The sequence below is a fragment of the Dichotomopilus funicola genome (assembly GCF_033296635.1).
Source record: "Dichotomopilus funicola strain CBS 141.50 unplaced genomic scaffold C8A04scaffold_52, whole genome shotgun sequence".
NCBI lineage: Eukaryota > Fungi > Ascomycota > Sordariomycetes > Sordariales > Chaetomiaceae > Dichotomopilus > Dichotomopilus funicola.
Genome location: NW_026944073.1, coordinates 143833 through 159334, shown reverse-complemented (window position 1 = coordinate 159334; position 15502 = coordinate 143833). Strand labels below are relative to the sequence as shown.

General features: G+C 56.2%; 4 protein-coding genes across 4 annotated transcripts; 3 read left to right on the top strand and 1 right to left on the bottom strand.

The window, feature by feature from the left end:
• Positions 1-1865: 1865 nt before the first annotated feature.
• C8A04DRAFT_38777 (protein SPA2) lies at positions 1866-4729 on the top strand (the record flags this gene model as incomplete). Its single annotated transcript, XM_062784343.1, has 2 exons — positions 1866-2906; positions 2984-4729. 2 exons carry the CDS (start codon positions 1866-1868, stop codon positions 4727-4729), a joined length of 2787 nt encoding a protein of 928 aa, XP_062635240.1.
• A 1937-nt stretch (positions 4730-6666) lies between these two features.
• C8A04DRAFT_13721 (uncharacterized protein) lies at positions 6667-7323 on the top strand (the record flags this gene model as incomplete). The annotated part of the gene is made up of 3 exons (XM_062777831.1): positions 6667-6796; positions 6863-6909; positions 6979-7323. The coding sequence occupies 3 exons, from the start codon at positions 6667-6669 to the stop codon at positions 7321-7323; spliced, it is 522 nt and encodes a 173-aa protein (XP_062635239.1).
• Positions 7324-8237: 914 nt separating this feature from the next.
• C8A04DRAFT_30560 (uncharacterized protein) lies at positions 8238-11009 on the bottom strand (the record flags this gene model as incomplete). Its single annotated transcript, XM_062781423.1, has 5 exons — positions 8238-8347; positions 8444-9317; positions 9378-9613; positions 9679-10001; positions 10075-11009. The coding sequence occupies 5 exons, from the start codon at positions 11007-11009 to the stop codon at positions 8238-8240; spliced, it is 2478 nt and encodes an 825-aa protein (XP_062635238.1).
• A 2130-nt stretch (positions 11010-13139) lies between these two features.
• C8A04DRAFT_38775 (major facilitator superfamily domain-containing protein) lies at positions 13140-15335 on the top strand (the record flags this gene model as incomplete). Its single annotated transcript, XM_062784342.1, has 5 exons — positions 13140-13197; positions 13484-13792; positions 13885-14147; positions 14221-14731; positions 14794-15335. 5 exons carry the CDS (start codon positions 13140-13142, stop codon positions 15333-15335), a joined length of 1683 nt encoding a protein of 560 aa, XP_062635237.1.
• Between the last annotated feature and the right edge of the window lie 167 nt (positions 15336-15502).

Here is a 15502-nt window from a genome sequence, read left to right as displayed (position 1 = left end):
ACAACTCTTTTTTTTCTTTTCAAACTTGACGGCGTTTGCCTTCTTGACTCGCAACGAAACAAACAGCTGACTCGGCTTCGAGAGCTCCCTTCGTTGCCTCCAACCAAGACGAGGACATGGGAGCTTTTCGATTTTACCCGGGGTATCAAACGTCCAAGTCTGGGGGTGAGAATGCGGAGAGGCCCGGGAGTCAATGCAGCAAGTTGTTGCTCTTGACACTTCTTTTTTTTCTGGTTCTGTGTTTGACGGCGGGCAGATCCGAATGCACAATTTCTTCGGGTAGACGGGGACACTGGGCGTCGCACGTGGGGTTCCCGAAACGTGAACATGGGCTTGTTGCAAGGGTAGTGTATCGCCGCCGAGGACTGCGGTAATGAAGCAACGGGCGGGCGTTGGTGAGATTACGCTGTCCGTCTCTCAAACGCTCATGGCGGGAAGAAGCAATTTCGCATACAAAGAGGGCTGCGGGAAACAAAGGTCCAACAAAGAAAGGTTAACGAAGTAGTTACGAAGCACCTTGATGACTTTGATGAGAGATGCCTCGTCGTTCTCGGGAAGTGGTGTAACTCTCGGCTTTGGCCATAGTTAGACGAAGAGGAATCGATCACCTTTGGACGAAAAGTCTAGACCAGCGGACTCAGCTTGACATGCGCCCAACTTCTCAACCCGGTGTGAGGGTCCGAGGGAGAACAACCCGGAGGGAACATCGGCGGCCAGCATCGAAATTCCCACGTCGACTTGCAGGGCCGATCGGCCACAAATCCCCGCTTCGCACCTTCTTGCCGCCCTCTCTCTTTCACCGAACCGTTGCCGTCGCGCGCGACTAACTGGACCAGGGAAATTGCACCCCCGGCTCCTTCCCCAGCAGCGCGCGCAGCACACACCAATCGCTGGGGTCTCACATCAGGGGGCGGCTCTTGGTCGATGAATTGCCCTTTTGTGATTTTTCCTGCTGGCGGGAGGCCCCCAAATCCCACGTCTCGGTGATTCCCAGTGATTCCCACGACCCGCACCCTTAGAGCCCCATCCACTTGGTAATCTGTAATTCTACGCGCAGGCCCAAAAGGACGCGGAGCCGTTTGCCTGCGCTTTCCGCTGACGATCCTCCTCTTTTTTCTCTTCTCAACTCTTCCTTCTTTTCTTGCTGCTCTCAATTCTGTGACCGATGCTTGCTTGCTTCCTTTTCTCTGCTTGACTCGTGCTCGCTTTCCAAGTCTCCATTCTTTTCTCTTCCCGCCACTCCTTTGCAGCTTCGTGGCACCCAAGCCGAGCCTAGGTCGAGACGATAACACAATCCAAGAAGAACGAGATCAGACGACGAGAAAGAAACGGCCTTTTGACGACAGCCAACCTGGGACACCCCGGGCCACGAATCCACGACACAAGACAAGTGCCACGAATAGGCCAGGCCGCCTCACATCGGACCGCTCTCCAACAGTGTTGCATACTGCCAACTCGGAGCGTTCTTTGTTATTAGTTTTACTGTTACTTGGATCTTATTCTTTTTCTCTCCCTCTCATTCTCGCTCCCTGGCTGTTTCCGACTGGTCAGGCCCGCGCCACTTGAGCCTCCTTTTGCACAAGTGCATACCGGCCACTCCTGGCGACCCTTGGTTGGCCAGACTAGAAGGCGTTTCATGCTGTGACAGGCATTCGACGACTGCGTCTGCGTTTCTCTCTCCGCCCTTAACGACGTAACGTGCGGTGTCTTTGCGACTCGCACTTCGCATTTCGCATTCTCGCTGCGCGCGCGTTTCTGACGGCGCCTAAGCGACGCTAATTTCTCCAACTTTTGGCGTTACGCAGCGGTGCGCCTAGCGCCTGGTTGAGACGCCCAGCGTTCCCCGACAAGCCACACGAAAGACCATGAATGGACCCGATACTCCTTCGTCCCCCATTTCAGTAGGAGCTAGCGAATGGTCTTATCCCGCGGCCGATAGCAGGCCCCAATACCCGAATAATAATAATAATCAAGGTCAACTCAACACACCACCCGACTCCGCCGGCCCAGTGACGCCGATGAACAACAATTTCCCACCGGGGCCGCGGAGCGTCGGCGGCCCCTCGCCACCACCCTCCGTCGGCCGATCCAGCGCCGGCACCAACATCTATGCGCGGAGCGAAAGTGGCCGGAGCCAGAGCCAGAGCCAGTCGGAGAACGCAGAGTTTGTGCTGTCGGAGCACTATGTCTCTCTCAAGCGCTTTCTCTCCGCCACCTCGCGCGACGGCAATCCGCGACCGCAGCCGAACAAGGCCCGCGACAAGCTCCAACGCCTCACGAGCGTCCAGTTTCTCGAGCTCAGCACCGATGTTTACGACGAACTGAGGCGGCGCGAAGCCGCCAGCCGGCGACCCCCAAATGCTCCGCCCGGCGTTGGGGCCCCAGCGTACCTGTTGCCTGAGAACACTTTCCACCCCAAACGGAACCAGGCCCGCCAAAAGCTCTCATCGCTCGGGTCCGCGCGGTTTCGGGATCTGGCGATGGATATTTTCTGCGAGTTAGAGCGGAGGTTTCCGCGCTTTATGGGCAATGACGTCCCACGCGTCGGTAGCCCGATGTCGGCTCGCGGAGGGCCACCAAGTCGATCGGGGACTCCGGTGAACGGGATGAACGGGTACCCTCCACGGGGCCAGAGCCGCAGGCGTCCTTCCGAGGCGAGCTCTGTCCGGAGCGGGCGCGGGCTGCCCCCCGGCCCGATGCAAGGGTTCCCCATGCCGCCGTCCCCAAGTCTTGCGAATGGCGAGTACGGGCGCCCAATGCCGAAACAGTTCCAGAGCAACACCATTGTGCCAAACAAGAGTACGATGGTGGAGGAGGATGACGATGCTATCAGCCCCACGAGTCCGGATCCTAACGGCGGGTATGGTATGCAGAGGAGTTTAGATGAGCGGGTTGGGCCATCAGAGGTAGGTTTCCTTCTTTTCTTTTCCCTAGGAGTAATGATGCTCCGCAAGATGGGCTTTGCTGACTCTAAACTACGTAGTCCGATAAGCGGGCCATTGAAGAGTATGAGGTGCAGGTCAAGGATCTGCAGGAGAAGCTGGCGTCCACAGAGGAGAGCTTGAAAAAGAAGGAAGAGGAGCTGGAGGACGAACGGTCTCGGGCCGCGGCGGCGGAATCAGCAAAGGAAGAGTGGGAGGACGCGCGCGCGAGTCTTGAAAACAAGCTGGCTGAAGCCCAAGAATTGAACGACTCCTTACAACGGGAAATTGAAAGGGTCCGGGGAGAACACCTTAACGAAACGAGAGAGCTCAGGAATGAGATTGAGCAGGTCCAAAGCAACGGTCTGGGCAATGCGGATCCCGAGCTGGAGCGAGAGAACAAGGCGCTACGCACGGCGTTGGAAGAGCAGGAACAGGTGACGGAGGAAGTACGGCGAGAGGCGCAGGAGTTTTTGCGGGAGATGAAGTCGATTTCACAGCAAAGCGGCGCAACGTGGGAGAAGCACTCGCAGATGGAGAAGACGATCGAGTCGCTCGAGCATGATGTGCGGGAGTGGCAGAACCGATACGCGCGGGCAAAGACGCAGTTGCGCGACATGCGCGGCTCTTCGGCCGGGCTCACCATCGACCAGGACGCATCGAAGCCGCTGCGCGAGAAGGGCTTCGTGGAGGACAACGGGTTGGTTAAGGACATCCACGTCACCAAGTTCCAGCTGGCCATCGACGAGCTTCTCCGGCGGGCCCGCGACGACCACCCGGACCGCGTGACGGACGCCATGAAGTCGGTTGTCGTCAGCGTCCGGCGGATCACCAAGGACCTCGACGGGGCTGGGCAAGGGCAGAACGGCGAGACCGCTGTGCAGTTCCAGAAACCCAAGTCGCGGGTCTCGTCGACTGCCAACGCGCTGATCACGGCGTCCAAGAACTTTGCGAGCTCCGCGGGCATCTCCCCGGTGTCTGTTCTCGACGCTGCGGCTTCCCACTTGGTTGCTGCGGTGGTCGAGCTGCTGCGCGCTGCCAAGATCCGCACTACGCCAGAGGACGAACTGGAAGAAGAGGACGAGGGCACGATAACCCCCGTCGATTCCTCGGGCTTCTTCTCCCCGCAGAGCAACGGCCAGAGCCAGATCTCCAGCATCGCGTCTATCCAGGAGGCGCTCCCACCACCCCCGCCGTTTCAGGGGCTAGGTCCCCGGAGCCATGTGAGCGTCGATTCCTCGTCCTACAGCCCCGTCAGCTCCCCGCGCGAGTCATTCGCCAAGGGCGCGCTGGCCCGCAACGGGCCGATCGCGGAAGGCAATGGCGGGTATGGAGGGTTGGATAAAGCCCTACCCATCGCCCCCAATGGCAACCTCAACGGCGGCGGCAACCCTTATGCCAACAACAACCGACGCACAGAAGACCTCAAACTTTACCTCGAAGACCAAACCGCCGTACTCGTGCAAACCATCCAAGCCCTCGTCCAACTCGTCCGCGACGACCCAGCCATCGGCCGCGTGACCGAGGAAATCAACGTCATCACCGAAGTAGTCGGGCAAGTCGCCGACGAGACGAAAGCCGCGGCCCCCGGCGGTAGTGGGGCCGCCATGGTGCAGCGGTTGGAGACGTGTCGGGAGCGGTTGATGGAGGCTGGGCACAGAGGCGTGGATATTGCTGCGACGGCTGGTAGCGGGGATGATAGGGAGTGGCGGATGTGGACGCAGACGTTGCCGCCGATTGCGTTTGAGATTGCCAGGGAGACGAAGGAGTTGGTGCAGAGGGTTGATCAGTTGGTGTTGGATGGTTGAGATCCTTTATCCTTTAACGGGAACTTGGAGGGTTGATTTGGGGGTTACAGGAGTCTTTGGGGAGTTGATTTTGGTGTTTTCGGGGGGCGCGAGCAGCATAGGGGATTTTGGACTGCATAGGGGGACTTGGAGAAGTGAGAGAGAAAGATACAAGTGGTTCATGTTTCCTCTTTTTTCGCATTCTTGGGCTTTGCTCTGATACCCATCATGGCCGCTGGTTTCTGCTTTTCTCTTCGCTTTTTACTTCGCTTCGATTTTTGATTCGATTCTTTATCTGATTAATTTTGACGTGGATCTTTCGTTTGTGGTGTTGAGTCAGTTGTGCTTTGCCTATCTTCCTTCATGTTTTCGACCTTCTCATTTTCTCGACTCGACACCTTTTCTCTTCATGCCTTATCGACAGGCATCTTCCATAGTCGAGTTTATATTACGTTTGCACGATCTGAAGCACTTGGGACGGGTAGGCTGTATATACAAGGAAATGGTGGTGTTTGTGGGAAAGAGAGGTACAGATTAGGAGGATGGGGGATGTTTTGGGTTTGGTCTGTATTTATTTGACTGATGGGTGGGTGGGTGTAGATGAAAATAAGCTATTGTGTTTTACTTGGTTGTCTTGTTTGGCTAATATTGTTCCACTTTGTGAGATGTTATCTGGGTTGTTTGTTGACTGCCTACGATGTGAGTATTTGGGGTCGAATTACATGAGTTGAGCCTCGTCCCCTCGAGATGCAGCGGCTTCAGCGGCCCGCTTCAACTCCGACCCATTGAGGACGAACCCCGGGATTAACTCTGGGATTAACTCTGCGGTACTGTGTATGCCTCGGCTCGGTTCATCACCCCCCCACGCAGAGATGTTCCACGTTCAGCCGCACTACATGGTGATAACTTGCATAGTAGGTCTGTGTACGGCACAGACAGTGATAGCGTACGAATACACCTCGGCTGGGGTCGCAACCGGCAGAAACAGTCAGGGGGTAACCAATGAGCAAGGGGTTTGCCGCGGGATCCTACGATATGAACGTACGCGTAATCAGGCGCCGAATGATGAGTGAAGTCAGGAATTTTAATGTGTACGTACGTATTGTTTATGGGATAGGCAGGCGAGCAAGGCAAGGCAAGGCAGTAGTGTAGGGCAGTGCAAACACTCGGAGACTCAATAACGTTAACAGAGAGCGGGCAACACAGGGGGGACGATTTGGACGAATCACAACTTGGGGGCACGAAACTGAGCTGAAAAGCGTCCATATACATACCGTAGTACACACCACACTCCTAGCTATGTATCCTTGTCACCTCAGTCAACCTTGGGGGCGGGAGGGTTTGCAGCTGCATACACCCGGTAGGAAGTCTGACGCGTATTGTGGATCTTGTCTAGTTCTGTCGGATGTTAGCGGTGCAGATGCGCGAGCCTGAATGTGATGGGAATCGCAGAACGTTACCGTTACTTCCATCGTCAGTAGGCGCGGGTTATTTTTATATGCATTACATGAGACATTGGGATTTGTAGTGTCCTTCGTGTACATAGTGGTTCGTGGAGCGATCGACCCCTGGGTATTTTGACCAGTTATGTCCCCCATCTATGAGAGTACCCCTCCTGATGCCAGCCGTGTACGCCGGGAAGATACATACTAACACGTCATGCCCAATTGAGTTGAAGAGCACAAGTGTCTGGGGGAGGCTGAGGTATAGGCCGAGGCATAAGGTAAGCTTGGAATTGTGCATTTATTCGAGTAACTCCAGCGAGCACAGCCGTTTATCCTTCTCTCTGGCCTCTTCACCTTGTTGTTTTCCCGGGGCAAAGCGTGGGACATGCTGTTGCTGTGACCGTTTGTTGTTTTTGTTGTTTTTGTTCCTCTCACTTGCTCTTTTCTCCATATACCCATACATGCTTTTCTTAATTTTCGAAGCGTAATCAACGAGCCACAATGTACACCACAATGTATACCAAGAATGCTCGGTGCCCAACTCCCGGCCGGGAGCACATTCCCGTTTACCCCAAGGGTTTTATTGCCATTCGGGTCGCGCAGCTCGTCGTGGCGCTCACCATCATAGGCTTGGCGGCGTATGGTAGGTGTTCTGTTGTTGTTATTGGGGACTAAGGAGACAAAACATGTCCGCTAATTATTGGTTCAGGCATCTCCAGCATCCCCATGGACGGCAGCTGCTTCGTCTTATCTGTGGTAAGTTCTGACCAACCTTTCTCCCTATTGGCGAAACATGAGAACATGAGAGTTTACACCACAAGCTAGGGTATCATGACGATGCTCACCTCCATCTACCACTTCGTCGCTGAGACCGACATGCCGCTCGCCTACAACTACTGGGTCATTATGGGGCTTGACATCATCTATGTGGCCCTATGGTTCATCGCCTCTAGCTTGCTCGTCGCCCGCGTCGGGCCGGCGGGCTACTACTGTACGTCCACGTTCACGTGCTCGGCCCACCTGACGGCGGACACATTCTTCTGGAAGCAGACGCAGCAGGCCGCGGCAGGGCTGAGTGCTACAGAATTGTACGTCTCTCTCTCTCTCTCTCTCTCTCTCTCTCTATCTTGTCTTTTTCGCTTTGAAGAAGAGAGACAAGATAAAACTTGACTGACAGTGGTCTCTGTCCAGCGCCCTTTACATCATCTCCCTCGCGGTCCACCGTGTCTACGTGCAACGCCACCGCGCAGCCGGCTTCCAGTGCACCCCCGTCGCACGTCTCTTGCCCAAACACATGGCCGATGCCAACCAAAAGCCCGAGGCACCCTATGGCTACCCATACGCGCAGTCCTATCCCCAACTGTCCCATCCCCAGCTGTCCTATCCCCAGCTGTCCTATCCCCAGCTGTCCTATCTCCAGCGGCCCTTTCCCCGGCAGCCCATGGCAGCTTACTTCCAAAAACCGCAACCATACCCCCATCCCCATCCTCAACAACAGCAACCATACCTCTACTATCCCATCCCACAGTTGGACGGCGACGCCGTGGTGCCTCAGCAGGGATTCTATGCGCTAGCCCAACAGCAGAGGCAGCAGCAGTTCCCTCAACACCAACACCAACACCAACAGCAACCCTTTCAACAATATCCCCAAGAGCTGCAACACCACCAACCACAATCCACACAGTCAACAACAATATGGGGTCCTGAGTCACCATTGATCCCCCAGTCGGCAGGCACCAACAGTAATTTTGTGCCGTCGAGTCTGTCGTTGAATGGACATGGACAACCGGAACTGGATGGCCAGGGGGGAAAGCTGGATTTGGGACAGCAGCAGCTGCTGCTGCTAGGGAATTCGGAGTGAATACTCAGTGTAGATAAGCGGTACAATTATAAAACAGCCGCCGCACAGCCGGTGCATGAACCGTTCAATTGTAATTATCCAACCTTGATCCCGCAACAATCTATTTAGTTGTTACATGACCCAGATCATATCATACTACCATATTAAACAACACAAGTATTCTCCAAACTAGATCCGAAATGGATAATGCGTCCAAATGCATCCAAAACAAACTCCCCAGCTCTCACAGCCGATGAGCAGCATTCTTCAACCGACTCTCAATAATATCCACCCACCTCTCCGCATTCGTCCAGTCCTCATCCTCAATACTCTCCACCAACCCAGGGAAGACAGCTAAAATATCCCAGTCAGCATTTTCCACAGTTCAAACCCAACCCGGCGCGCTCAAAAAGGGAGATTCAAGAATAAAAAGAAAAAAGGGGAACTCACCACCAGCATACCCCGTCCACCGTCCCGGCGCAAAAACAACGTGCTTAAACCACGACCGCTCATCCAACCCCCACTCAAACAAGAAACTGCGCTCAAAATACTTGTATTTAGTATTCACCTTGCGGAGCTCAAACCCCAGCTTCAGTTTGGCCGGCCACTTCCACCAGGGGATGCCCTCGGTGAGTTTTTGGTAAAGATCATCGGCGCGCTGGTCGAGGCGCACGGCGTGTTTGGTTAGTTTCTCGACGGATTTGTGAAGTCGGGCGAGGGAGGTTTTGAAGCTTTCCGCGGTGGCTGTCTTGGAAATGGTGGTGGTTTTGGCGGAGGAGGTAGAGGAGTTGCGGGTGCAGCCGCGGATTTCGAAGTAGGCGTCGTCATCGAGCAGGGTGAAGGCGTCGATGTCTACTGACGGTGAGAGGGCGCGTTCCAGCTGGTGCTCGACCTGCTTCACGTAACTGTCCAGGGCGTGGGCGTAGTCGGCGGCGCGGAAGGAGATCACCGGCAGGTCGGCTAGCTGAGCGGTGATCAGGCCGAGGACCTGGGCGGCCGCGCGGTGGTAGGTGAAGCCCGGGTCGCCGAAGTTCTCCATCCAGTAGAAGCTGTCGTAATTGCTGTGGTAGTGGTAGACGGGAGAGTCCCAATCGGTGGTGAAGCCAAGATCGAGCGACGGGACGCCGGCGAAATCTTGGAAGGCGGTGAAGTCGCTGCCGCTGCCCATGGTTCGGATCTTTTTGTCCCATAGGTCGTGGACTGTTTGGCCGGGGACGGTCTGGTTGGGGGATAGGACCTTGGCTGTTGCGGCGTGGATGACGTTGTGGAGGAGGGGGGCTGCTGAGGTCCTGAGGAAAGTGCCTCGGACTGCGACGTCGGTGTTCTACTCGACGTCAGTCATAATGTACTAATAGAGGCAGAAAGAAAAAAAAGGAGCACATACAACGTAAGCAACGTTGGCATTATCAAGCCACGGCAAGTACTCTTCCACCCACTCAGTCGACCCAACGAGGCCGTACTCTTCGCCGTCCCAGCTACCAAAGACGATGGTGCGGAGAGGCTTCCAACCCTGTTTGAGGGCCTCGCCGAAGGAGCGAATAATCTCGTTCAGCACGGCAGAGCCGCTGTTGGGGTCCCCAGCCCCGCCAGCCACCCAGGCATCACGGTGGTTGCCGACGACTAGAACGACACGGTCAATACAGAGGCTTCCTCATGTGTACACAAGATGGGTGGTGGCTACTTACTGACAACCTCATCGGCAATCGTCCCGTTAATGACGCCAATGACGTTCCACAGCGGCGTGGTCACATACTCCTGCTCATTGTACAGGTTCACGACCACGTCGTCCGGGGTAGGGCCGATGTTGTAGTGCACGCCCTTGTACCCGAGCCCGGCGTTGCGGGTCCAGTACTTGCCAAATTCCTCGGCCTTGGGGCCGTGACCGTTGAGCGCCTTCAGGATGGGCAGGGCGTCTTGGTAGGAGATGGGGACGGACGGGATGCTGGGGATGGCCGCGTCGACGGGCTCGCGGGGGACGCCGGGTTTGGAGGGGTAGCCGGGGGTGGTCCTGGAAATGTTAGCGAGAAAGCCATGACCAAGGCCGGGAGATATATATATATATATATATGAGACAGCCTTACGGATCGCCCGGCAAAAAGCTGAGGAACTGCGTGCTCCCTCGCTGCACACTGCTAGGCTGACGAGCGGGGCCATCAGGGTAAACCGCATGGCCGTTCTCCTCAGTATTGTCCCCGTCATCGCCCGGGTCGGTGTATAGAATCACGCCGAGCATGCCGAGCTCCTGGGCGCGCTTGACCTTGAGACCGCGAAAGATACCACCGTAACGGGCGATGGCCACCTTGCCCTTGAGAGTAACGTTGGCCTTGACGAGGTCCTCGTAGTCCTGGAACGTGCCGTAGTTGACGTAGACCAGGGGGCCGGTCACGTTTCCGGAGGCTGAGTAGCCGTGGTAGGTGGGCACTCGGTCGGGCAGACTGGTCGAGGGGTCCTCGTCGATGATGTCTTCCTCCAGGGACGCCTCGTACGAGACATTCCAGGTCGAACCACCACGCTCGCCGTCCTGGTCCTTCTTCCCCTTCTTTTCCTTCAGCAGGGCCAGACGGTGGTCGACGTGGTAGTTGATGTAGACGTCATATGGGACAATGTCGGACGGGACACCGAAGGACTCCCACTTGTCCTTGGTCCACTGCGCCTGTGAGAAGTTCTTACCGGCTATGTGCGGCCCGGCGGTGTAGTACCGGCTCCATTCCTCGGCGTGCTCAGCGGTGGGAGTGTCGAGGAGAATTTGTTCGAGCTGCTCATACGAGACTTTCCGGTTGTGGCCCCAGCCGGGCCATGTCCACTCGTCGCCGTCGTCCCCGGGGATGCCATGGTGCGGGTGGTGATGGTGCGTATCCGGGCCGATGGTCACGGACACGGCGATGGCGAGGAAGAACCAGATCAAGACGGAGGCGAAGGCGATAGTGCAGAAGCGGCGCACCACGCCATGCGGGTACCGCTGCCGCGGTTCAGCCACGCGGACCTTGGCGAGGAGCGGCGTGCGCTCCGGCGACATGACTGCAGGTGGTCGGGTTTTTCGCATCGCCTGCGGGGTGTGAGTACACTACGCGGTAAATGCGAGATGAGACAGGAGGTGTAACAATTCGGTGATTCGCCGACGACGAGCGTGGTTGGATGGGCGTCCGCCACTCACGTACGAATACCACGCAGCTCACGGTTAATACAAAGAGCTACCAAGTAGCTGTAAGTACGTACAGCTAACTTGAGCCAGGTACCGAGTTAGAGCAGTCTTCGCGTCAAATGCGATCTTGCTCTATCCAAAAAGCAGGACTGGGCTGCCGGTAGTCGGATTCCCCTCCCGATGCTAATGTGCGAAATCGGTGTTTCGAGACGGCTTGGCAGGAAAGTCCACAGCCAGAACTCCAGAGCTTGAGATGATGTCGTGAAGTGAAAAAGCTCTAGCGGTCACAGGCTCACTCACTCACAGGCGGCTGGGACGCTGACGCCACCGCGGGAGCTTCTGTGGTGACTGATAGTGGAGTATCTGCCGTTTCGGGCCTAGCGTTCCCCAAACCGGAGTGGATGTTCCCCCACATTGAAATCCACGGAAGGGCGCACGTACCACCTGCTCGGCCGGCTTCTTTTCCGGGGTGGCTGGCTTGGCTCGGCGGCACCTGGTTTTCTGCAGCAGCGGGCAGCAGCCGTTCAAATGTCTTGCAGCCTCCAGCCCACCTCTTTCAAAGAAGCCCCCGTCCTGTCAAATGGACCGCGGAAACCGCGCTGTATTCCCCGAGCTACCGGAAACAAAGCGGTTGCGTTATTCTGACAGCGGCCCCCGTGTCAAGTGTAGGTGAGACATGCATGGTCGCGAGCAAGCGAGCCTGGGACCCAGCCCGAGACGAGCCTTGCCAGCCGGCTGGTTTTTCCTATCGCTAGAAACTGACCCCAAATGTCCCCGAACGACGACACCCTCAAGTTCCCAAACATTCCCAACGATGCGACGCTGCACAGCCCGGTGCTTGCGGCCCGGCGTTCGCTACAGCAGCCGGTCACCCGCCGAAATGTGACGGGAACGGGCAAGTGGGGGGTTTTTGAGGGAGCACCGCGAGGTCTGATTCCAACAAGTGTGGTGATTCCAAGCAGGCCTTCCAGGTCTTGGTGGGGCCACCCCGGCCAGTTGCTGCTCCGTGGCCGGACCCAACCCGAAGGAAGCCTTTGAAACAACTCTGCTGATGCGCCTCAAGCGGTTAACTTTGTGGCTCGCGAAATCAAGATGGGGGTCCTTGGTAAAACGTAAAACATGCAGAAACCAAACAATCGGAGATTGACGGTATTTTCCCAAAATCCGGTTTGTTGATTCTCTTTATTGAGAACAAATCACCTAACTAACTTTTACACTACACCGACACCGACAGCGCAAAGGACGCCGTCTTAAACAAACAAACCCAGTCGGCCATAGGCCCCAATCTCCGGGGGTTGCCGAGCAATGGGATCCGAAGCCGCTCCGACTTGGCACTGGCGACCGGGTCCGTATCCGACAGCCCCTCTTCACGGGCCGTGGCCCCCCCCCAGCCAATCGGGCCCAATCGAGCCAGTGAACCCCGCTCTTCCTGCAGTGTTTTTTTTTTTCTTTTGCCGTTGCCTTTCATGGACTTTCTGCGGCCGGCCCTGCGAACGTTGCCGCACCTTGCGCACCACGCCTGCTCCACGACAGGCCCAGGCTTTGCCAGGTTCGTCTTTTTGTCAGCCTTCTAATCAGACTTTTTGCCGCCGACCCGTGACTGTGCGATCCCATACAAAAACAAGACGTCTTTCTCCTCTTCGCCACTCGTCCCACGTTGTCGGGCTCCCAAGCTCTGTTATCCACTTCCTCCCCAGCTTTTACTTTCCACTTTTCACTTTCCTCTTTCCAATTTCATTTCATAATCTCTCTCGCTCGTACTTGCGTGCATAGGTACATGTACATACATGTACAGCCTCCAAGAAGAAATACACTTAGCTATTTGAGAGAACGCGGATCAGCCTCGCTTGTGTCCTACCGCCCGCCCACTCCAGCGTCTCAGAGGCCCTTCTTCCTGAAGTGTTTCACTCCAACCACAGAGTAGAACCCCGAAAAACCGCCGTCGATCTTGTAACACAGCGCGTCTCCTGTATCGTCCGTCTGTCGCAGTTTCATGCACACACCATGGCCAATCAAAAGGAACCCGGGCCCAAGTTGCCCGCGCAGCAGCTGGCTATCCTCGGTAAGCTCATAACATCATTACAATTCAACCTTGATATAAATCTCGGTAGTGAACATTGTTGGCGTCATGGATCATATACCTCGATGGTGGACTCAAACAACAACTATACCCCTCAATTCTATGAGCCTACACTTGAACTCAACTCACTCATCCATGACCATGACCCCACGATACCAACACAAAAACCATGAACCTCCCCTTACCCCTCGGGTACCCAACCCGCCTTAACACACCCCAATATATAATTCCACCAACCAACTAAGCTAACATGCCACCTCCAACCCAGCCGTCGCTCGCTTCGCCGAACCTCTCGCCCTAACCTCCGTCTTCCCCTACCTCCCGGAGATGATCGCCAGCTTCGGCGTCGAAAAGGACGAAGTAGCCCGCTGGGCCGGGTTCACCGGCGCCATCTTCTCCATCGCCCAGAGCACCACCGCCGTCGCGTGGGGGCGGGCGTCTGACCGGTTCGGCCGGAAACCTATCATTCTCATGGGCTTGGCGAGTACCATGATCTGTTTTTTGCTTTGGGGCATGTCGACGAGTTTGACTATGGCCGTCGTTGCGCGCGCGATTATGGGCGGTGGGAATGGCAATGGTATGCCCCCTTTTCCCTTTTTCTCCTTTGCCCCCTTTGCGCCCCTGAATTTTCATGAATTTGCCATATGCCGTAACTGACACCGTGGATAGTCGGTATTATCCGAACCATGGTCGCCGAGATGGTGCCGGAACGGTCTCTTCAGCCCAAGGCCTTTTCGATCATGCCCCTCGTCTGGAGCATCGGTTCCGTGTTTGGCCCCGCCTTTGGGGGGTTCTTTGCCCGGCCTGTTGACCAATACCCCAGTCTGTTTGGGGACTCGGCCTTCTTCAAGCAGTACCCCTTCGTTCTGCCGAATCTCATGGCATGCTGCGTATTCTTCGTCTCCTTCATGACGGGGTTACTGTTTCTTAAGGTGAGTCGTCTGCATCTGAAGGGGCGTTGGTACTATCAAAAATAAGACGAAGAAAACTAACTCATATCCCCAGGAAACCCTCCACACCAAACGCAACCAACGCGACTGGGGCCTAGTCCTCGGCGAGAAGCTCACGGGAACCTTCAAGCGCCGCTCCAAGGCCAACCCCAAACGCCGCCGCCTCTCCTTCGTCGACGACGAAGCCTCCGCCCCTCTACTCGCCGACTCCGCCATGTCCAGCACCGACCAGCTCGCCGCGCAGCAGCAGGAACAGCAACAACCCATCACCTACAGCGAGATCTTCACCTCACAGACGAGCATCAACCTGCTAGCCTACACCTTCCTCGCCCTCCACGCCGTCGCCTACGACCAGATCCTCCCCGTCTTCCTCAACTACCCGCGCGTCGTCCCCGACGAGTCCAACACCAGCCTGCCGTTCAAATTCACCGGCGGGTTCGGGCTCGGCTCGGATCGCATCGGCACCATCTACACTATCTACGGCATCTGCTGCGGTGTGGTGCAGTTCCTCTTATTCCCCACGCTCTGCAGCCGCTTCGGCGTGCTTACCTGTTTCCGCGCAGCCAGTACGTCCCCCCCCTTTTTTGTCTCTCATCCAAAACAAACAGCGAACTAACTAAGGAATTAGCCATGGTCTTCCCCATAATCTACATCCTCACCCCCTACACAGCCCTAATCCAATCCGACACCCTCCGCTACACCATCTTCCTCACCCTCCTCCTCATCAAAGGTTTCGTCGTCATAATCGGTTTCCCCTGCACCACCATCCTAGTAACCAACTCCGCCTCCTCCCTGCGCATCCTCGGCACCCTCAACGGGTTCGCAACCACCTTCAGCGGATTAGGGCGGGCCGTCGGCCCCGCGGGTGCTGGCGCCGTGTTTAGTTGGGGGATGAGGAATGGGTATGCGGTTGCGCCGTGGGCGATGTTGGCTGTTATTGGGGTGGTCGGGGCGGTGGTGCCTTGGTTTATTGTTGAGGGGGAGGGGCCGTATACGGGGGAGAGTGGGAGTAGTAGTCCTGTGGTGAGTGGGTCGGAGAGGGAGAGTTTGTTGAGTGAGGAGACGGTGGGTAGTGAGGAGGATGAGGATGGGGAGGATGAGAGTGATGGGTTGGGGGTTGTGAAGAAGAGGGGGACGGCGGTGGGGTATGGGACGGTGAATGGGCGGTAGGGCGTAATGGGTGGAAGAATAATGAGATGGGGGGAGAAGAGAAAGACAGCCAGAGATCAGCAAAGATTGGATGGAATTATTTTGGATATTTAACGTTGGGAGAAAGGAGAAAGAAAAAGACGAGCGAACGTCAAACAGCAGGATAAACGAAAGCGGACGATGAGGAC